The sequence below is a fragment of the Sander lucioperca genome, chromosome 9 (genome assembly GCF_008315115.2).
Source record: "Sander lucioperca isolate FBNREF2018 chromosome 9, SLUC_FBN_1.2, whole genome shotgun sequence".
Lineage (NCBI taxonomy): Eukaryota > Metazoa > Chordata > Actinopteri > Perciformes > Percidae > Sander > Sander lucioperca.
The window spans coordinates 23,193,734-23,213,055 of NC_050181.1; the positions used below are offsets into that span (position 1 = coordinate 23,193,734).

At 40.7% G+C, this 19,322-nt stretch overlaps 1 protein-coding gene across 1 annotated transcript; it reads right to left on the minus strand.

Annotated features, from left to right (window-relative positions):
• Positions 1–2,037: 2,037 nt before the first annotated feature.
• On the minus strand, positions 2,038–18,513 carry cdc14aa (cell division cycle 14Aa). The gene is made up of 14 exons (XM_031290966.2): positions 18,041–18,513; positions 16,968–17,058; positions 12,653–12,728; positions 12,117–12,209; positions 11,927–12,006; positions 11,701–11,767; positions 11,313–11,375; positions 9,452–9,539; positions 9,020–9,250; positions 8,070–8,208; positions 6,024–6,252; positions 5,469–5,560; positions 3,761–3,901; positions 2,038–2,329 (listed from the first exon to the last, which is right to left on the minus strand). The coding sequence occupies exons 1-14, from the start codon at positions 18,084–18,086 to the stop codon at positions 2,281–2,283; spliced, it is 1,485 nt and encodes a 494-aa protein (XP_031146826.1). The 5' UTR covers positions 18,087–18,513; the 3' UTR covers positions 2,038–2,280.
• Positions 18,514–19,322: the final 809 nt, after the last annotated feature.

A 19,322-nucleotide genomic window follows, 5' to 3' on the forward strand; every position in this document is an offset into this window, starting at 1 on the left:
GGGCAAACGTTCTGGTAAACAGATGCTAACTTACACATCCGTCACACACACATTACAAACTGCTGAAGTAGGCCTATGCTAAAATGCTAATTTAATTTATTGGTTACGTAAGTAATATTGATTAGTGCAGCTTTATGTTCAGAGATGTGATGGTCACTCAATTTATATCAATGGGTCCAAAGACATGATTGACATTTGAAATTTGTTTTCAGAGAATGTGTCCCCTACTAAATTACATATTACATACTTTTCTGCATATTCAGTATCTACTGTATACTTCTATGGTAGGTGTCACCAGTTACCAGGACAACACTGGCTGCATGGAGGGTTTCATTCCCTAACTTCTGTTGTGTTTCTTCCTACACATCTTACTTTTTGATAACAAAATGCAAAAATGAATGAGGTACTACCACTGTCCAACTTCTTTAAAAATCAACACTTTAATCACTAAATCTTACTATACTATACTTGATGTAATCATGAATTTCCCCCATTCTGTATGCATAACCAAGGGTCATGTGAATCATTTCTTTCATCATCAGCAACCTTTATTCTTCATTTAAAAAAATAACAATCTCTGCAGCATTACTCAAGACTAGCCATCTTATTCAATTGAATACCTCAAGTGACTATTTTTCTTTCTTTTGAATCAACCCGTGATTCGACGAAACATTCCTAAAACATCAGCAGCAATGGTCAAACATAATCCATGACCAGATTAATACATTTCGTAATTGTAACGGCTTTCAGTTTCGAAAACTAAACAGCATTTGCGTAGCACATTAGCGTTAAAAATAAATAAAACAAATATTTTCAATACATGCATTTTCCCTTTATAAATGACTTGGATGAATGACCTTTTATGGCGTTTTTCCATTACATGGTACCTGCTCGACTCGCCTCGACTCGACACACTGTGCGTCCATTTTCCATTGCAGATTTTAGTACTGCCTCAGTGTGGCTGGTCGTATGCCGGCTCGTATAAACATCAGGCCACTTGAGTTTGTTTTACAGTTCTGTGGAGGCTCCACGCAGAGCTTTCGCCGTAGCCTGTGTAGCCTATGTAAAAGTGGCCTGATGTTTATACTTGTGCACTGGTGTGTGCGTCAAGCCGGCCATGTGTGTGTGTAGTTAGGCTACGGCGAAAGCTCTGCCGGAGCCTCCGCAGAACTGTAAACAAGTGCCGCCGCAGTAAACTGCCGTGACGACACACACACACAGAACGTGGAAGGTGTGTGTTGCCAGAAGACACATTTTGTTTTAAATTAAGCTGGAGGCAGCAAAAATAAACACAGCTGGCTAAACTGTTTAAAAATAGCGGGTTTGTTCAGGACACCCCCGTCTGTCGCTTTCACGTCACCTTTTCGGCTCGCCTCAGCTTGCTTGGAACCTCGACTGAGAAGGTACTAAAAAAGGTAATTGTTAGCAGGTACCAGGTACCTTTTTTTCGTAATGGAAAACCAAAAAAGGCGAGTAGAGTCGAGGCGAGTCGAGCTGGTACCATGTAATGGAAAAGCGCCATTAGGCTGCCATAAGTATTGTTGGCAACTAAAAAAAGTCCAATGTTTCTCTGCCTTGTTTTGGTTGATCCATTTGATTTGTACTGACCTACAGTATATGCATATAACTGCTCATACTCAGCGTTCCTTGCTTGTTTCAAGACAAACATTTGCTAATGTTTTTGTCAAAAACATTTAATGAATGAAAGCTATAGTGCGCCCCCATGAGGAATTCTAAGTAATGACAATAAAACTGTCGGCGCGTCCACATGATACAAGCCTTCCGTGATCGCACACCCCCTCAGGAGTAATGTGACCCGGAATTGGAGAGAATTTAACACTGGCAGCCAAGATTACATCTTTTACTGCCAATAGCATGCAGCTACATGCTATAATGTTTACGGTAGCAGATGACACCGAGCCGAGAGTAGAAAAAACTGTTGAAACCGGAGCATTCAGAACAGTCGGAAATCGGAACGTTTTAGCTCACGGGGATTTCTCTGAAATACGTTTACCTCATTATTTATATAGTGTTTTGGCCACGTTTATGAAAATCCAACATTATGACATTATATATATGACAGGAAATACGGAAAAGCATAATAATTCCACTTTCACTTTAAGTTGACTCTACAAAACTCTCGATTCTGTGAATCCCTGCAGTTACAAATAATCAAAACATTAGTCACGGGTTGATAAAATGTTTAAGGCCTAGACAACCACAGCATGTTGGTAGTCCGGTTTATGACTTCATCATCAGTCGACTCGACAAACCGTGGAGTCAGTGAGTGGCAGGGTGCCTGCTGTGGAACAGATTGAGGCAGAAGGGACTGGGGAGAGAGTAAGAGAGAGAGAGAGGAATTTGCTTTAGAATTTTGCATTTTATTGATCGAGGCTTCTCTTCTGTATATTTAATATGGAGGATGACATGAGAAATAATACACATTTCTGTACAATGGTCAGTTAAAAGGAACACGCTGACTTATTGAGACTTTGTCTTATTTACCGTATCCCCCAGAGTTAGATAAGTCCATACATACCCTTCTCATCTCCGTGCGTGTTGTAACTCTGTCTGACACACCCACCGCTAGCCTAGCTTAGCACAGATCCTGGAGGTAACCAGCTCCATCTAGCCTACTGCTCCCAATAAGTGACAAAATAACGCCAACATTTTCCTATTTACATGTTGTGATTTGTATAGTCACAGCGTGTACAAATAACAAGGTCACATGAGACACAGCCATCTTCTAACCGTATATAAACTGGGAACTATATTCTCAGAAGGTGAAGCACTGCTACTTCTGCTACTTCGGCGGAGTGATTTGCTCACAGCACCTGAGAAGCCCCGTGGTGAGGAGCAGAGGGTTCGCTCAGAGTTGGAGTAATATCACTCCGCCCAAGTAGCAGTGCTTCGCCTTCTGAGAATATAGTTCCCAGTTTATATACGGTTAGAAGATGGCCGTGTGTCATGTGACCTTGTTATTTGTACACGCTGTGACTATACAAATCACAACATGTAAATAGGAAAATGTTGGCGTTATTTTGTCACTTACTGGGAGCAGTAGGCTAAATGGAGCCGGTTACCTCCAGGATCTGTGCTAAGCTAGGCTAGCGGTGGGTGCGTCAGACAGAGTTACAACACGCACAGAGATGAGAAGGTTATGTATGGACTTATCTAACTCTGGGGGATATGGTGAATAAGCTAAAGTCCCAATAAGTCGGCGTGTTCCTTTAAATGTTTCAGCTTATTTACCTGTTAGTGCTGTATTGTTTTGATCCACTGCATTTCAAAAGTGCATTTTAAATAGGGCTGCACAATATGAGGAAAACATCTAGTGATTATTTTGACTGATATTGCGATATGATTCACAATATTTAGAAGGAATGATCATTTATGTAAGGGTTAATGCCCGACGAGGTGTCCATTGTCAGGTATTAATGGACAACGGTGAGGTGTGAACAGTCCGTTCTCATTTTTTTTTTTTATTTAAAAAAATGTAAATGATTATAGTGTGATTTTTGCGAGGATGTGTACCAAACAAAGATTTTTGTTCTTTAGTCTGTAGGATCGGATTTGTAGGCCGGGACATCTCTGCAACACCACAATACATTCAGAAATGTTTGACACATATTTTGCCTTTAACAAATATTGCGCCCCCCGTGAGACTTGGATATTACATTAGTCCATATGGTGATTTTGATAAAAATCGCCATTAATTGTGCAGCCCTAATTTTAAATGGAACAAGAAATGGACACTCACCTTTTGATCTGTGTGGCGAAGGTAGACGAGCTTCGCACCAGCTTCTTAGAAGAGGAGGAAGAGGAGGGCAAGGACAGGGGGACTCTGGGGGACTTTGGGGGTGGGAGAATGGAGCAATGAGAGGTCTTGGACAGGTTTAACCTGAATAAAAAAACAAATGAGAACATTTTTTTTTATATTTTCCAAACCATTTAAATAGAATGCTAACCATCTTACCAGCATAATGTAACAATGTGAACTAACAGGAATGACAGCATGTATGCAGGATGAGTAAAAGAGAAAAAAATCACACCAATTGACTAATGAAAACACAAGTATAACTTTATGCTGCGCATACAAAACATGACTGAACTGTATATATATGTGTCATAACTAAATATTTGAAAGGTTAAAGATGTAATCGTTAAAAGCCCTGCACACCCACAGGTGTTTTCACATATTCTGGGTCAGTGGTTTTCAAAGTGGGGTCCGGGGACCCCCAGGGGTCCTTGAGGGGGTTCCACGGTATTTCTCAGCAAAATGGGGAATCGTTTATTTTCACTATAATTCCATCTATAAGTAACACAATGACAGAATGTATGACTATTTTGGTGATTATGATGAAACATCTAAAAGCAAAAATCATATGAGGTAAAAAGGAATTTACTATAAATGACTATCAACACTGATTGGACATCCACATAATAGGTGGTGAATGCTTCCCTTTCACTTACAGACACGAGCGTGTCATCTAAACTCTCAGAAAGAAAGTGTAATTCTCAAACTGGCAAACTTCCTTTCACCATAACGACTACGCGCCTAACCCCAACTACAGTATAACTGTAGGAGCCACATATCGTATGTTGTTTATGGTCTCATTGATATTATTTATTGATTTTTATATTGTGCACTTATATTGTAGGTGGTGGGCGTTTTCATCGCGGTTTGAGCGGAAGTGATAACATATTTGTTTGCTTCACCTGTTCACCTGTAGTCTGGCTATCACCAGACCAAGCTCAGTCTTTTAAGATTGAACATTAGTCTGGGGAGTCTGCTCTGTATTTTCTACTGCACAAGAGGCGTGATCAACGGGCATAGTTCAAATGACTCTGTACGCAATTGGATAGTCCTTCAACCAATCAGACCAACGATCCGGGTGACGTAGCAGCGACAGCGGCATCAACGGGTTGCTGCGCTTCGGTAGCCGCCATGTTGAATGTAAACAAAAAGCTGCTTGCGGTCGCTTCTCTATCGTCATCGTATTAAACCCGCCAATAGCGCGCCAGGTGGATAAGCCAGTTTGTGATTGGTCCCCGCAGATTTGTGACGGAAGCAGGATAGAAAAATGTACAGGTTTCCAGCCTGAGCTGCAGGGGGAAATCAAATCGCCAGCAGATCTGGCTGGGTTTACCCAGTCTAGTTCACCTGGGGGTTTTTTTTGGGCTTTGACAGAGAGGGGGTGAGCCCGGGAGCGAACACTTTCTATTGACCGCCGCACTAACGCACTTATTTCGACTCACAAAATAACTTTACATTTGGTAACTGCAGTGCTAGTTGTATTTTACGTGTGGAGGAATAAATCATTGCAATACATTCTCGAGCGCGTCACAGTGTGTTTATGCGTCATCTCTCAGTGTTTAGTCCCTCGCGACAGCACTTTGTTGGACCGCTTACAGCCGCAACAATAACGCTAATGTTAAACAACAACCAAGTTATGATTGAGTTGTACCTCGAAGAGGAGGAGGCCGATCTAGGTGGTCGTTTTCCCTTCAGTGCTTTCAGTTTGTCTCCCTGAGACAGACTGCCTTCAACACTGTAATTCTACACACACACACACACACACAAGGGAAGATTGAGAGAGAGAGAGAGTAATATCAATACGATAAGAAAACATTTTTCAAGTTGAACTTTCAAGAAAATGTGAAGTCTTAAAATGAACATATTTCAAATATAAACCACTTGTCTGTTTATAGTTTTAGGTTCTGCAATCCTCATTTACAGGGGAGCAATAATAAAGAGGCCAGAAAGTTATTTTATTTATCTATTTTATTACTTTTTTTGTTCAAATGTATTCTGCTACGTCTTTTGTTTAATTGTTCTCTTGTGTCGTTGATCGCTAGTTTTATATGCATATACTGTACATTTGCTTGCATGTACATCTGTGAACATACTTTATTAGCGATCCATCAATGTGTAACCCCACTCTATATCATTTATGTATACATCAATAACACATTTATCACAAAAACAAAGATGAAGATGCCAGAAAGTTCCGCCCCCTCACCTCATCCAAGCTGTATGATTTATAAAGGGTGGTGTTGATTGACAGGTCGTCCATGCTGGAGAGTAGGTGGGACATGGCTTCCTGTTTCCCTCCCTCGGAGTCGGCGCTGTGAAGCTGCTGCTGCTGCTGGCGCAGCTGCTGTAGCTGCTGCCGGCGACTCAGCCTCTGCTGGAGGAGCTTCTGTTTGGAGCGATGGACGTCACCCTGGACCCACAAACTGTGCTGTTTCCTATACACACACACACACACACACACACACACACACTATTTGTCACTTCAGTCTTTCACACCGTCTGGAAAGGTGATGACCAGAAGAAGAGAGCAAATGTGTTGCTCTTCTCATCGGTGCCTACGCTGTAAATATATTTTTAATTGTCCTTTTATCCTTCCATTCATCCTGGTAATGTATCTGGCTGTCCTTCTTAATAATTATTATTATTAATTATTAATAATACAGTATTAATATAATCTTCCCTATAGGTAATCTATTTGAAAAGAAGCCCAGAAGAAGCCTACAGGACTCTGATCTCAGGAAACAACACAAATTAACTGCTGTTCAGGTAACACACACACACACACACACACACACACACTGTACATTGACCTGTCACATTCTTGAGAGTGATTGTTGGTCGAAAGTATTTTTTGCATGCAATAATTGATGACAAAAATGAAACGCAGAATCGTCTCCTACATCATTTTAGCAGGACCAGCACAAATCACCTGACTAAAGGAAATTCTTATGGAAATAAGTGAATATCTAACTACACACTTGCGTCATTTGTAATTGGCTAAACAAGCTTTGACACCGAACAGGACTTAGAGTCTACAGCCATGTTAGCGGCTCTGCAAAGCTGTGAGATACCATGCTCATGATGACAATGCAGCAGGACGGTGTATGTTAGATTGAGTCCAAATAAATGACTGTGTGTGTGTGTGTGTGTGTGTGTGTTCATGGTTGTGGCTGCACAATCCACACCTGTAACTAGAGCTGCAAAGATGAATCGATTAGTTGTCAACTACTAAAGTTAAAGTGCGTAGTTTTTGTCTCCTTCATGAGGAATTCTAAGTAATGACAACAACACTGTCAGCGCATCCACACGATACAAGCCTTCCCTGATCGCGCACCGCCCCCACCCCTCCTCCACGCAGTTGCTCGTAACCAAGGAGGACACGGAGGATTAAAAAAACATGATGGACTTTTCAGAAGAAATTATCTTTGCTCGATTTTCTGCGCGCGAAAGTCAAGAGTTTTGTGGAGCTGATAGTCTTAATTAGCTTTGTAGCATCTCATTTGGCTATTGCTTGAATGAAACGGATGTTAATTAATGTAAAAAAGGTTACGCACTAATGCTTTAAACTAATCGCCAACTATTTGATAAGTGATTAATCAGTTTGAAAAAAAGTAACAACTCTCTGATTCCAGCTTCTTAAACATGAATAGTTTCAAATTTCTTTACCAAGCTGGACAAACCACGACATTTGCGGACATCATCTTGTTCTTTTGGAAACACTGATTGACATTTCTCACCTTTTACTGACATTTTATAGACATTACTGACATTCAACTAATCCATTAATCGAGAAAATAATCAACAATGAAAAAAATTGATAGTTGCAGCCCTACCGGAAACCCGGTCCGTTCTACGCATGTGTGATAGTTGAGGTTAGGCATTGACCTCGAATGGTTAGGGTCAAGATAGTCGCATTTCCGGTACGGATTAACAGTATAAAAAAACAGCTGTATCTTTTAATCTTAAACTATAGTTGAGGCTGACAGGAATTACATTTTAATGTCTACTCTCATAAAATGGAAATTTAGACCAGTTGGTACCGCTGTAAAAAAGAAAAAAGTAATGTCAAGTCATTAGGATTCATCCTCTCAAAATCCCATGGTAATCCATCAAACAGCTGTCGATGCATTTCACTCTGAACCAAAATGACTAGTCCAGAATTCTCTATAATTATCCTCAGAGCCATCTAACCAAGGTGAAAACAAGCGATGGCTGTTTATATTGCGGTGCCACAACTGAGACTGAAACTCACTCCTCTAAGAAGTTCTGCTGGGGACCAATGATGGATCCAGGCCGGCAAATTCTGTTCCACGCAATGGCCTCAGCTGCAGTGAACCGGAAGTGCTTCATCAGGTAGCAGGCAATCAGAGTGCCTGTACGGCCAAGGCCAGCTGTGATTGGATGAAATGTTTCAAAAGAGAAGGTTCGTAGTTACAAGTTTGAAACAAATGAAGAGAAAGAAAAGAAAAGACCTAGACTTGCAATACACTTCTCTCTAAACATTGTGTTATTTTCTTCATCTGCCTTTTGACTGTCACAATCGTCATGGGCAGCGCTAAGCTCCGGACGCAGCAACGGTGTTTCTGTAAAATACTCTCGGGAAGTAACTTGTTTTAGTGGAACATGTTTCCTTGGGTTTTCTCCAGCCAAATCTTTCCCGGTCCAATCAGCGAACAGAGGGAGTGGCTGAGAACGATGACGTTGAGGTTGTGCGCTAGTTTGAGTTGTAGTTCCATAATGGCGGCGGAGAAAGATGCGAGCGAAGCCATTCGGTCCGTTGTGGCAACGCTGCCGAATATCCAGAAGTTAAAGTCCGAGCAAGAACAATCTTTGCTGAGTTGTGTTGGTGGTCATGATGTTGTGGCCCTCCTCCCCACGGGGTTCGGAAACAGTTTGATTTTCCAGCTCGCTCCGTTAGTGGTGAAGGAGTTGGCTAAGGCGAACGCTAGCGATGCTAAGCCAATAGTTGTTGTTGACATACGTCACGACCAAACGTTAGCGATTGGTTATGGCAGATCCAGAGTGGCTCTGGGCAGATCCAATAGTTTTAAATTTCAACAGAGTACCCGCCTTCAAGGAAGTTAACACTTGTCAATGGAGAGTGGCCAGACTCTCTGTACAAATGAAATGTACGGTAGTGACCAGGCTACTTCCGTTGATCCAGACTACCAAAAAAATCAATACACACAAATCCACTCGTACCTTTACAGTGCACAGCCACAGCTCCTTCAGTACTTTCGCACACGTGCAGGAAGCGCCTGATGATGAGGTCAGAGGGCGTGGTCCCATCCAGGAAGAAGAGGTCATGGTGCTCAAAACCTGCATCCTCAAACTGCCTGCTGTCATACAACTTCCTGTTTAAACGGACCACGGCTGTGATGCCATTTTGGCAAAAGTATGGAAAATACGCCTCTGGTGCGTGGAGAGGATAACCTGGAAAACAGTCAATTCGATTTCTTAGCACTGAGGAAAAGTAGTTATACATAATAACATGAAACATTTCCATTCAAATAATGAAAATGTTTCCCATGGCTTAATTTAATCAAATCTTAACTTTTTCTGGGGTGGGCCCTTGGGGGAAACATTTTTAATCCACTGGTTTGGAGAAAAGGTTTTAGATGGAATCTGACTCACCGTTCTCTATCTTACTGTGAGCGTGAGGACTGCTGAATGCCAGAATCTTCCCTGGAACGATCCAGTTCATATCCCCGTTTTCTACTCGCTAAAAACACAGAGAGAAAAGAAGGAGATGCAGTGCGTGACTGAGGCACTCCCATATGTGTAACATAACAGGTAACGTAACAAACGTAACAAACGTAACGAACGTAACACGACTTTGCTCAGAAAAGAAGCTCAGCGTAAATTCTTTCAGGAAGACTTCTAAATATCATCCACCTCTCTCGCTTCCTAAACTGTTTAGCTGTTTCGGGGCGTTCACTTCCGGGCCATGAATTCCACGAGCCAATCACAGCATGGCATCCCTGCTTTAAATCTCTTCTTCTCTCTGCTGCTGTCAGTTGTTAGCCTAGAAATCTAGACGCACCCTGTCGGCAGCAAATGTAATTTGCAGCCAGGGTCAGTCTAGCAACTCTCCGTTGGCTTGAGAGCTGGAAAAACCAAACTCTAGTCAGGCCAATCACATTGTGTATAGAGTCGGTGGGTGGTCTTAACATAATGACGGCAGAGTTGTGACGGTTCCGCGTGAATTTCCTGCTACTTGAAAGCAAAGAAGATGGCTGCTGCTGCTGGCGAACAGCGGTCTTTCCAATTGGCTTTGGCCACGACTCTAGAGACTTGGAGTTAAGCTTTTCTGACCATGAGACTAGTGCAGTCCTAGTCTATATTCACAACGTTTCACATCCGGGATTGCTCCGTCCCGGTGGTTAACTGCTCCTCAGATCTCTGCAGGGTAAATCCAGACAGCTAGCTAGACTCTCTGTCCAGTCTGAGTTTTCTGTTGCACAACTAAAACAACCTTTGAACGTACACGTTCCACCAAAACAAGTTCCTTCCCGAGGCTATTTTGCAGAGGCACCGTGACTCCGTCCGGCGCTTAGCGCCGCCCAAGACAATTCTGATTGGTTTAAAGAAATGCCAATAAACCAGAGCACGTTTTTCTCCCATTCCAGAATGCTGTGTGGACTAGCCAGACCCTCCTCTAAAGCGCTGTGGAGGAAGGTCTGGCAATGCGAGATTAGTGCAATCCCAAAGCAGGTCAGCTGTCTTGATAGATCCGAGCAAAACCAATTACAACTTTACTTGTACTTTTCTATTTACATTACTATGTAGACCACACTTTACACTAACTGTACACTGACTCTTTACTACATCTCAGCATTTAGACTGTCTATTCATGCATATTGTGTTATTACTGATCTACATCACTACCTAGACCACTATTTGCACTAACTGTATATTGACTCTTTACTACCTTCAGCATTTATATAGACTGTCTATTCATGTTTACTGTGTTATTACTGATCTACATCACTAACTAAACCACAACTTGCACTAACTGTATTTTGACTCTTTACTACATCTCAGCAGTGATATACACTGTCTATTCATGTATATTGTGTTATTACCATATAACTTTCGCATATCTATCGTCTTACTTACACCTCACTTTGTAATGCCTACTTCATCTGCACTTTATGTAGCATATTGTATTCTGTATTCTTGTATTGTATTGAATGTGAAACTGTATGTTGTCTTGCACGCTCATGCTTTTCTTGGCCAGGCCGCCGTTGCAAATGAGAACCTGTTCTCAACGGCCTACCTGGTTAAATAAAGGTTAAATAAATAAAAACAAAGTTGATGTTAGCCCCGCCCTGAGCTACAGCTACACCGTCTCAACACATTCAATACTCCTCGTCTTTCACATAAATCTGTAGTCTTTTATTGTTACATGCAATGACTTGGATGTTTTTTAATTGTGTATTTTAACTGTCATGCCAGTGGGTCTGTGTGTGTAGTGACTGTGTACCCTCCTCACCTCATAATGTTCATATTCCTCCACATCGAAGTTTTCAAAGTCAAAGAAACCATGCTGTAATGCCTAGATGAGAGACAAAGAGGACAGCGGATTCAGGGCATTTATTTATTAAATAAAGTATGACACTGTGATGTAATTTCTCTCCTCATGACCCTTGTTTTTGTCTCTTTTAAAATAGAAAAGTAGGCCTAGTTGACCTCCTCTTGGCTCTGTTTTCAGGCTTTAGATAATCTAGCTGTCACGAGTTATCGGCCAATCACAGGTCATGTCAGAGACAGAGAGCTTTCCTATTGGCTGTTCTGCCTGTGCGACAAAGAGGGGAGAGGGAGAGCTGCAGGAAGACGACTCACTCTACTTTAAATCCCTGTGGCTTTGTGTTGTTGTTTACCTTGCGTATTCCTTGTAAGCAGTCGAGGACGGTGAGGTTGAAGGAGCACTCTCCCACTGCTGCATCCCTGTGGGACACACACACACACACACAATGCTAAATAGCCACAATAGCCGCCATAGTGTGTGTGTGTGTGTGTGTGTGTGTGTGTGTGTGTGTGTGTGTGTGTGTGTGTGTGTGTGTGTGTGTGTGTGTGTGTGTGTGCGTGTGTGTGTGTGTGTGTTACCTGAACGGCAAGTAGCCTGTGTTGTTTCCTGAGATCAGAGTCCTGTAGGCTTCTTCTGGGCTTCTTTTCAAATAGATTACCTATAGGGAAGATTATATTAATACTGTATTATACATAATGGACAGAAGGACCGGCAGATACATTACCAGGATGAATAAAAGCATAGAAGGACAATTAAAGAGATATTTACAGCGTAGGCACCGATGAGAAGAGCACCATTTGCTTTCTTCTTCTGGTCATGACTGGTGTAGTGGACCAGTCTCTTTCTAGACAGTGTGAAGGACTGAAGGGACAAAAAAAGTCCAAATCAATGGAAAATCCATACCAACTACACAACAGCACACATGATTTAACTGCCTAATGTTGTCCACACAATATGAATTTACACCACAGAGCTTTATGTCAGCCTAAGAAAGTGGGTTAAGTCTCCGTCGCCTTAGATCTTCTATAGCAGGTATGTGATGAGCAGGGCCACACTGAATCAGCAGTTGCAGATTTCCGCAGATTTTAAGCAAATTAAAAAAAAAAAAAAAATATATATATATATATATATATACAACTCAGAATGTTAAAACATCTCCACTCTTAAGAAGAAAAACAGTCCAAACAAATTCAACAAATTCCGTAGATTTTCATTCTGGATCTCGCTGAAAACTGTAAAAAAAAAAAACAAAGGTCTGATGAGTACTGCCCTGTATATTTAGTGCAGAGCTCTGCATCTGTTACCTTCAGCTTCATATTGACTTTGCAGCAGTATCTGTACAGCATGGCCAGGTTGAGGGGCCCAAAGTCTGCATAGAAACTGCAAAACAGAGAGAAACAGATGAATGTGTGTGATACACTGTACTTTAAATATAATCAAATATAAAAAAGATGTATACAATTTCAATGTATGAAAGCCCTGCACATTGAAATATTTGCTTTTCTAAGTATAGACCCTATCCTAAATTCCCTAATGTCCATATGTGTAAAGAAAAGCTTATCAGACGTGGCTCCTTGGTTATGTGTGTTTAATTAAACTTCACAAAATAAAACTTTAGACAGATGCTTTCTAAGAGGATGGAGGAATGAAGGGGAGCCTTCAATCCGAGAGTGGGCTTGTGAGATAGCTAGAGCGGCAGCGCTTGAAAAAATGTCAGATCTACTTGAGCTTGCTGAAGGGCTCCTAAGAAGCCACATACTGTGGAGAGGCCTATTTTATGTGCTTATTGTTTTGTCATTTATATAATATGTTTATTTGGTTTACAGGTGTCCATTTTGTTATCATTTTATTGTATTGCATTGAATAGTATAGTTATTATTTCATCTTGTCTTAATTTTTGTCTATGGTGGTGATGACAAGAAAAAAATTATTTTAATTTTTTTTATTTTTTTAACATATATATTTAAAAACATAAAAACTCTGGAGCTATTACTGCCCTCAGACATAATAATCTCTTTTTAATATAGGAAGTCGAGTAATACGTAATATGCACCAGTGACAAAACAAACTCTTCCTTGTTTCCTATTCTTTTCATGAATGGCAAATTATTTTTGGTTTTCTGCATTTTAATGTCACTCCAAGAACAGGGAAAGGGTCAACAACAAAAGCAATCAGGCTCACACTGAGTTCACCTCTGTAATATTCTGGGGAACGTGGAGTGTCAAACACTGTTTACTGTGTTCATCAAGTGTAAAAAAAAAATGGTAAAAATGGTAGATTGGAATGACTGCGAATCCAGTTTGAATGGCGTCATCCAGTGTTTGTCCTAAATCTCTTTCCATCACGAGGGCACAACCACTGATCTCATCTTGACCTATATCTTACACTGGGATCAAAACCACTGGCTGAACATATAAGGGAATGCACGGGCTGCAGTTACAGACTGGAATTCAAGCGGCTGAATGAGTATTTCCTCATCAATTTTATCAGATGACAGCATAGAAAATCTGATTAGAAATAGAGGAAATATTGGATAGGATAGGACATCATTATTATGCTAAATAAAACATCACATTCATTATTATTTTTCACTTGTTTTCATTCTAAACAAATTGTATATCTGAATACAATACACATGTTTTAGGCTTATTGTCATGTGACAAGGACTGGGAAAATTGGCAGAACATGCAGCCAATTGACAGTACTCTGATCCAATGGAAATCACAATTGTCAGATTGACAGCACTCTAGCCCAATGGATTGGGGTGCAGTGGGGCACCATAGGGGAGGAAGCAATCATATTTCAGGGGCGGTACGGTGCCAACCTGTGCCCCCCTTCTAACCCCGGCCCTGCATACAGGATTTTTTATTTCTTTTTTTCTAACTGAAAAGATTTTCCTATTAAATGCATTATTTGGGCCAATCATAAAGGAAGGCAAGAAGGAAAGAGGGAAAGGATGACAGGGGTGTGATTAAGTAAATTAAATTGAATGAATTAAGACTTCCATCTTGGCCCAGTGTACTTGAATGTGTCAGGAGTGAATGAGTGTTTTTTTTAATCTTTTTGCAAGCAAGGCAATTCTAACCGATTTTTGGATACGGCAGAGATGCTAATTAGCAATAGTCTGTTAAATATCACGTCTAGGACACTAAAGAGACTGACAGCTTCAATCATCATCGAGGAGTTATGATTATCATCATTGCCAGATTAGATTATTGCAACAACCTGTTTTGCAGATGGTCAACTCCTCTGAATAATAAATAACCTGTAAGCTCTTCATCCCGTCATTTCACATCTTCATGGCAGGATATTTTCAGGATAAAGCCTGACATCACCTTCCACTCTGTGTGTTGTCATTCTCAAAATCCCTTAACTATGGGAAACAACAGCCTTCGAGCTAGCAAGCTACACGCTGAAAATAGCAAGTTTTGAAAAACATTTGGATGGTGCAACAAGGCAGGCCTGCTTGGTTCTTTTGGGGAATAATTTAAAAATAAAGATTTGCAAAGAACATGTTTACGGCATTTACTCTCTAACTGGGACGTTTTGGGAGAGATTGATGGGATTGCTGTGTATGGAGGAAATATTTATTCATAATTCAAATTGAAAGTCCAAAGAGAAATTGAAAGTCCAAAGAGAAAACGAAGCAAGATCACATTAAAAATATTATTATTTTTTTTAATTTTCCATTGATCAAATTAAAAATATTATTATTTGGCTTTTCCATTTGGATTTAATATTTGGCTTTTGAACGATATCCAAATTTGAAAAATGGGTCATTTTAAACCTTGTTAATATTGATGACAATGTGTTCAAACATAAAACGAGCCATATTTCAGGAAATAAACTTGTCCATGATTCTATTGAGAGACTTCCAGCTGACAGCGGTGTCTGTGAGCATCACTGGCCGGCCAGCAGAGAGGCGATCCCGGCCGCCACCAGCTGGCTGTCCCGTCAGACTGAAGCTTCTGACAACATTGGAGAAAATGTGCAGTTGGCCATCAATGTTTGTAAAACTGCCCATATTCAAACTCTACACAGTTAATTGCTCGCATAAAAAAGTCTCAATAGTGAATTTAGTGGTGAAATAGCAGACAAAAATTGTAAAAAGTTTCCAGTTGTTTGCTGCTGCTGCTACGGCAAACTCCCGATTTAGATTATAGAATCGATTGCTTTTTTATAATTTCCATCTGCTGTTTCACACACGTTTTCCGTTTGAACAAATTGTCATCAATATTAACAAGGTTTGAAATGACCCATTTTTCAAATTTGGATATCGTTTCAAAATCGGAAATCAAATGAACGAAAAAGTACACAGGCTGTACAAAAGGCCGTCAATCAGGAGTGATTGTTGTGAGTACGTGTCGGAGAATAGCACGGACACGCACCTCACACTGACGCACCACCCGGAGAAAAAAGTGAGAGAAAGAAAAAGGAGAGGTCGCAGTTCGGACGATGACTACCCGGTTGAGATTGTGTGTGTGTGTGTGTGTGTGTGTGTGTGTGTGTGTGTGTGTGTGTGTGTGTGTGTGTGTCCTCGAGATCTGACCACACACAAACACACGTAGCAGAGCTACCCACACCCATGTTTGTACTGTTGCTTAATTAAATAAAACATCAGAAGAGAGAAGTTGTCTCCGTCCGTGTTTTAAACAGACACACCTGGGGCGAAGTTGGAAACCAGAATCAGCTTTAAATACAGTCCTAATCTAGTCCTCACTAACACGGGCCCAATTATAGTAACTACATGAAAACTTCACTGTTGTTGCATGAAATGTGGTTTGTGTTTAGCCTACATCATCAGTTTCTATCATGTGAAATAAGAGGATAAGCCAGCCTGGTGGCCAAGCTGCAGACAGATGCTCCTTAACAGTGTGCTCCCCAGCAGTCAGCTCCCCCTGCTGTCCATAAGGTGCCTCTGCACCCCTTTCGTTTCAGACCCTCCCACCAGCCTTTGGGCCATGCCTCCTCATTTACATTGACATGTGTCAAGTCCAAATGAAAAGCCAATGTTAAATGTAAATTCAAAAGCCAAATATTAAATCCAAATGAAAATCCAATGTTAAATTGAAATCGAAAAATCAAAATTAAAATCCAATGTTAAATTGAAATCGAAAAATCAAAATTAAAAGCCAATGTTAAATTGAAATTCAAAAGCCAAATATTTAATCCAAATGGAAAAGCCAAATGGAAAATTAAAAAAAATAATAATATTTTTAATTTGATCTCGCTTCGTTTTCTCTTTGGACTTTCAATTTGAATTATGAATAAATATTTCCTCCATACGGAGATAGGTCTGGCAATGCGAGACTAATTTACATGAACTCAACGTCATTGATAAAAATAACAGCACTGCTCACACCCAAATGACAGCTGATATGAATTTGCACACGACACAGGGAATACAGACCATACAACATGATTTGATTTCCAAAATACTTAGTTATCAGAATATTCCAGAGCGCTTGGATGATACCTGCTGATCCTCTATCAGGCATCTCTAAATAAAGTGTTGATTTATCATAAATTCTTTACTGTTTTGGTGCACTGCTGTGTCACCAGACCTGATTAAGAGCACCTGCCAAAAGCAAAAAATGTATTTCTGTTTCACTGCCTTACCTCTCATATATGAATTCCTCATCCACGCTGAAGTAGTGTGTGTTGGCTGTATTCTTTGGTTTGACACGCAGAGTGGTAAAGTACAGCCGGTCTGTTGTGTACAGCACACAGACAGACAGACGGACAGACAGACAGACAGACAGACAGACAGACAGACAGACAGTTAGTCCTACAGTGGGGGGCGTTCGGCAGCTCATTGGTCTCTGTCATGGCGCACTGACAGTTTAGGAACCCTTAAAACGGGTGTATTGAACACCCTGTTGTGTGTGCAAGCACTTTGCCCTTTTTATTACCACGAGTTTACAGACATGCCTCTGCTGATTGGGTATCACCTGTGAGGACACAGCCAATAAGCGAGAGAAAAACATATGTCAAAGCAGATGCACACCGTTTCACGCTGTTCCGAGGAAACACGTCCTTCAACCAGGAAACCGTAGCAAAACGGTGCACGCCAGATTGAGATTGAACATGCGTTCCCAGGCGTTTCCTGTGTTTTGCCTAGAGGGGGTCAAAGGTCACATGTCGCCACAGACAGGCGACCAAATGACACGCTCCGTATCGTTGATTAAAATGACCTAACCCTAACAAAATAATATAACATAGGTATAGTTGATTTTAACATTTTGATGCTAAATATTACATATAATATCATCAACCGAAAGTGAGAATGTTTTAATTTAATTGAGGTGATGAATAGCACCTTGTGAAACCTCCATATTTGAGAGGCTAAAAACAGGATGTCCTGCCATTTTTCTTGTGAGAAATTACTTTAACGATTAATCGGTTATCAAAATAGTTGGCGATGATTTTTTCTGTCGAGCTTCCCCCCCCCCATCCCTTGCTGCTGCAACAGTGTGAATTTCCCCATTGTGGGATTAATAAAGGATTTTGAATTTTGAACTTTGAATCAATGCAGCTCTATTCATTATAGCTACCCAATTACACCTAACATCATCCTAACCTCACAGGATTGATGTAGGTATATCAGTGATATTTGTGAACAATGAGGTTTACAGTTAATTATATATGACTAGTACTTATTATAAAATGCCATCAAATCATATGTTACTTACCTTTAATGAATTCTGACGCCCCAGACTGTTCATATTCCTCTGCCATCTGACTCTGTGATTCCTAATCTCCGTTTTTGGATGACTGTCAAATATAAAAAGTCTTCTGTTCCAGTCTATAATGTTTTTTTTTTCTGGGTTATCTGTTATAAGGCTGCTTGAGATGTGTCCAGAAAATCACGAGTTCTGTAAATATCACAATAGCAGGTCCCTTATTCAGCTTCAATGAACCTGTCATTACTTCATCCACACGTGTAAAAAAGCCTCCAAAGTTGAATAAAAAAACCCCGACCATTCCTCTCCTCCTGCTCGTCAGATGCCTTTTGACTTTGTTTGAATTGAATAGTTTCCCCCACATGAATTGGTAAGCCCCTCCATGTCTTAATTTCAATGTTTTTCCGGGAATATTCGAGCAAACGGTCAGAAAAGCTGAGGACACGCACCAAGCTGTTCAGAGTCAGAGTGAGTGCTAATCTCCCTGCTGCTCTGAACATGCTCGGTCACACACACACACACACACACACACACACACACACACACACACACACACACACACACACATACACACACACAAGCACAAGTCATAAGCGCGTTGTGAAAGCCTGGTAAAGGCTGACTCATCCATGGATGAGGCTATATTGTTGTAATTCCTGATTAACTGCAATGTCAATTTACATAAACAGTATTTTATTTCCATATTGTAATTATGTTTATTCCCTCCAGTCTGCCTGTTGAACTCACATCATATTTTATGATGTTTTATATTTTCAATTTAGATTCAGGCCTACTAAACTGTAGACGTGTTCTACAGTGTAAATAAAGTCACATTATAATAACTTATTTCTAACAGCAAACACTGCAGAATGACTTGCCTGGCCTGAGGAATGTAGTTTGCTCCTGTCACCCAAGGGTGCGGAGCCAAAGCCCAGGTGCCAAATGTCTGAGCTCCCTGATTTCCCGGCTGAGCTGTGAGTTTCACATGGGGCCAACTAAATGGGTACTTACATCACACAGTTGGACAAGTGTTTGAGATGGCGATGGTACAGTAGATGTTGAATAAAAACTCACTTGTTTGTAGAATGGCTTATCCTCCTACAACTACAATCTACAACAGCTATTACATGGATTACCATTACATTTGGAAAAGTACCATTCAGTTCAATTTATTCACGGAAGTTAAAAGAACAGTCGTGAGACATAATGCAGATATGTGCAATGGGACACCCTGGTAATCAATTTATAGCTTGTGTAAAGGGGCTCTGACAAACAATAATACACATTATAG

Bases quoted from the DNA above. Each gene is read 5' to 3' on its own strand.
- cdc14aa (XM_031290966.2), bottom strand. From the start codon at position 18,086: ATGGCAGAGGAATATGAACAGTCTGGGGCGTCAGAATTCATTAAAG. The intron at 11,376-11,700 runs GTAAACAACAAC...TCTCTCATCTAG, and splicing joins GCTTACAAGGAATACGCAAG to GCATTACAGCATGGTTTCTT. The intron at 9,251-9,451 runs GTGAGTCAGATT...ACTGTTTTCCAG, and splicing joins TCACAGTAAGATAGAGAACG to GTTATCCTCTCCACGCACCA.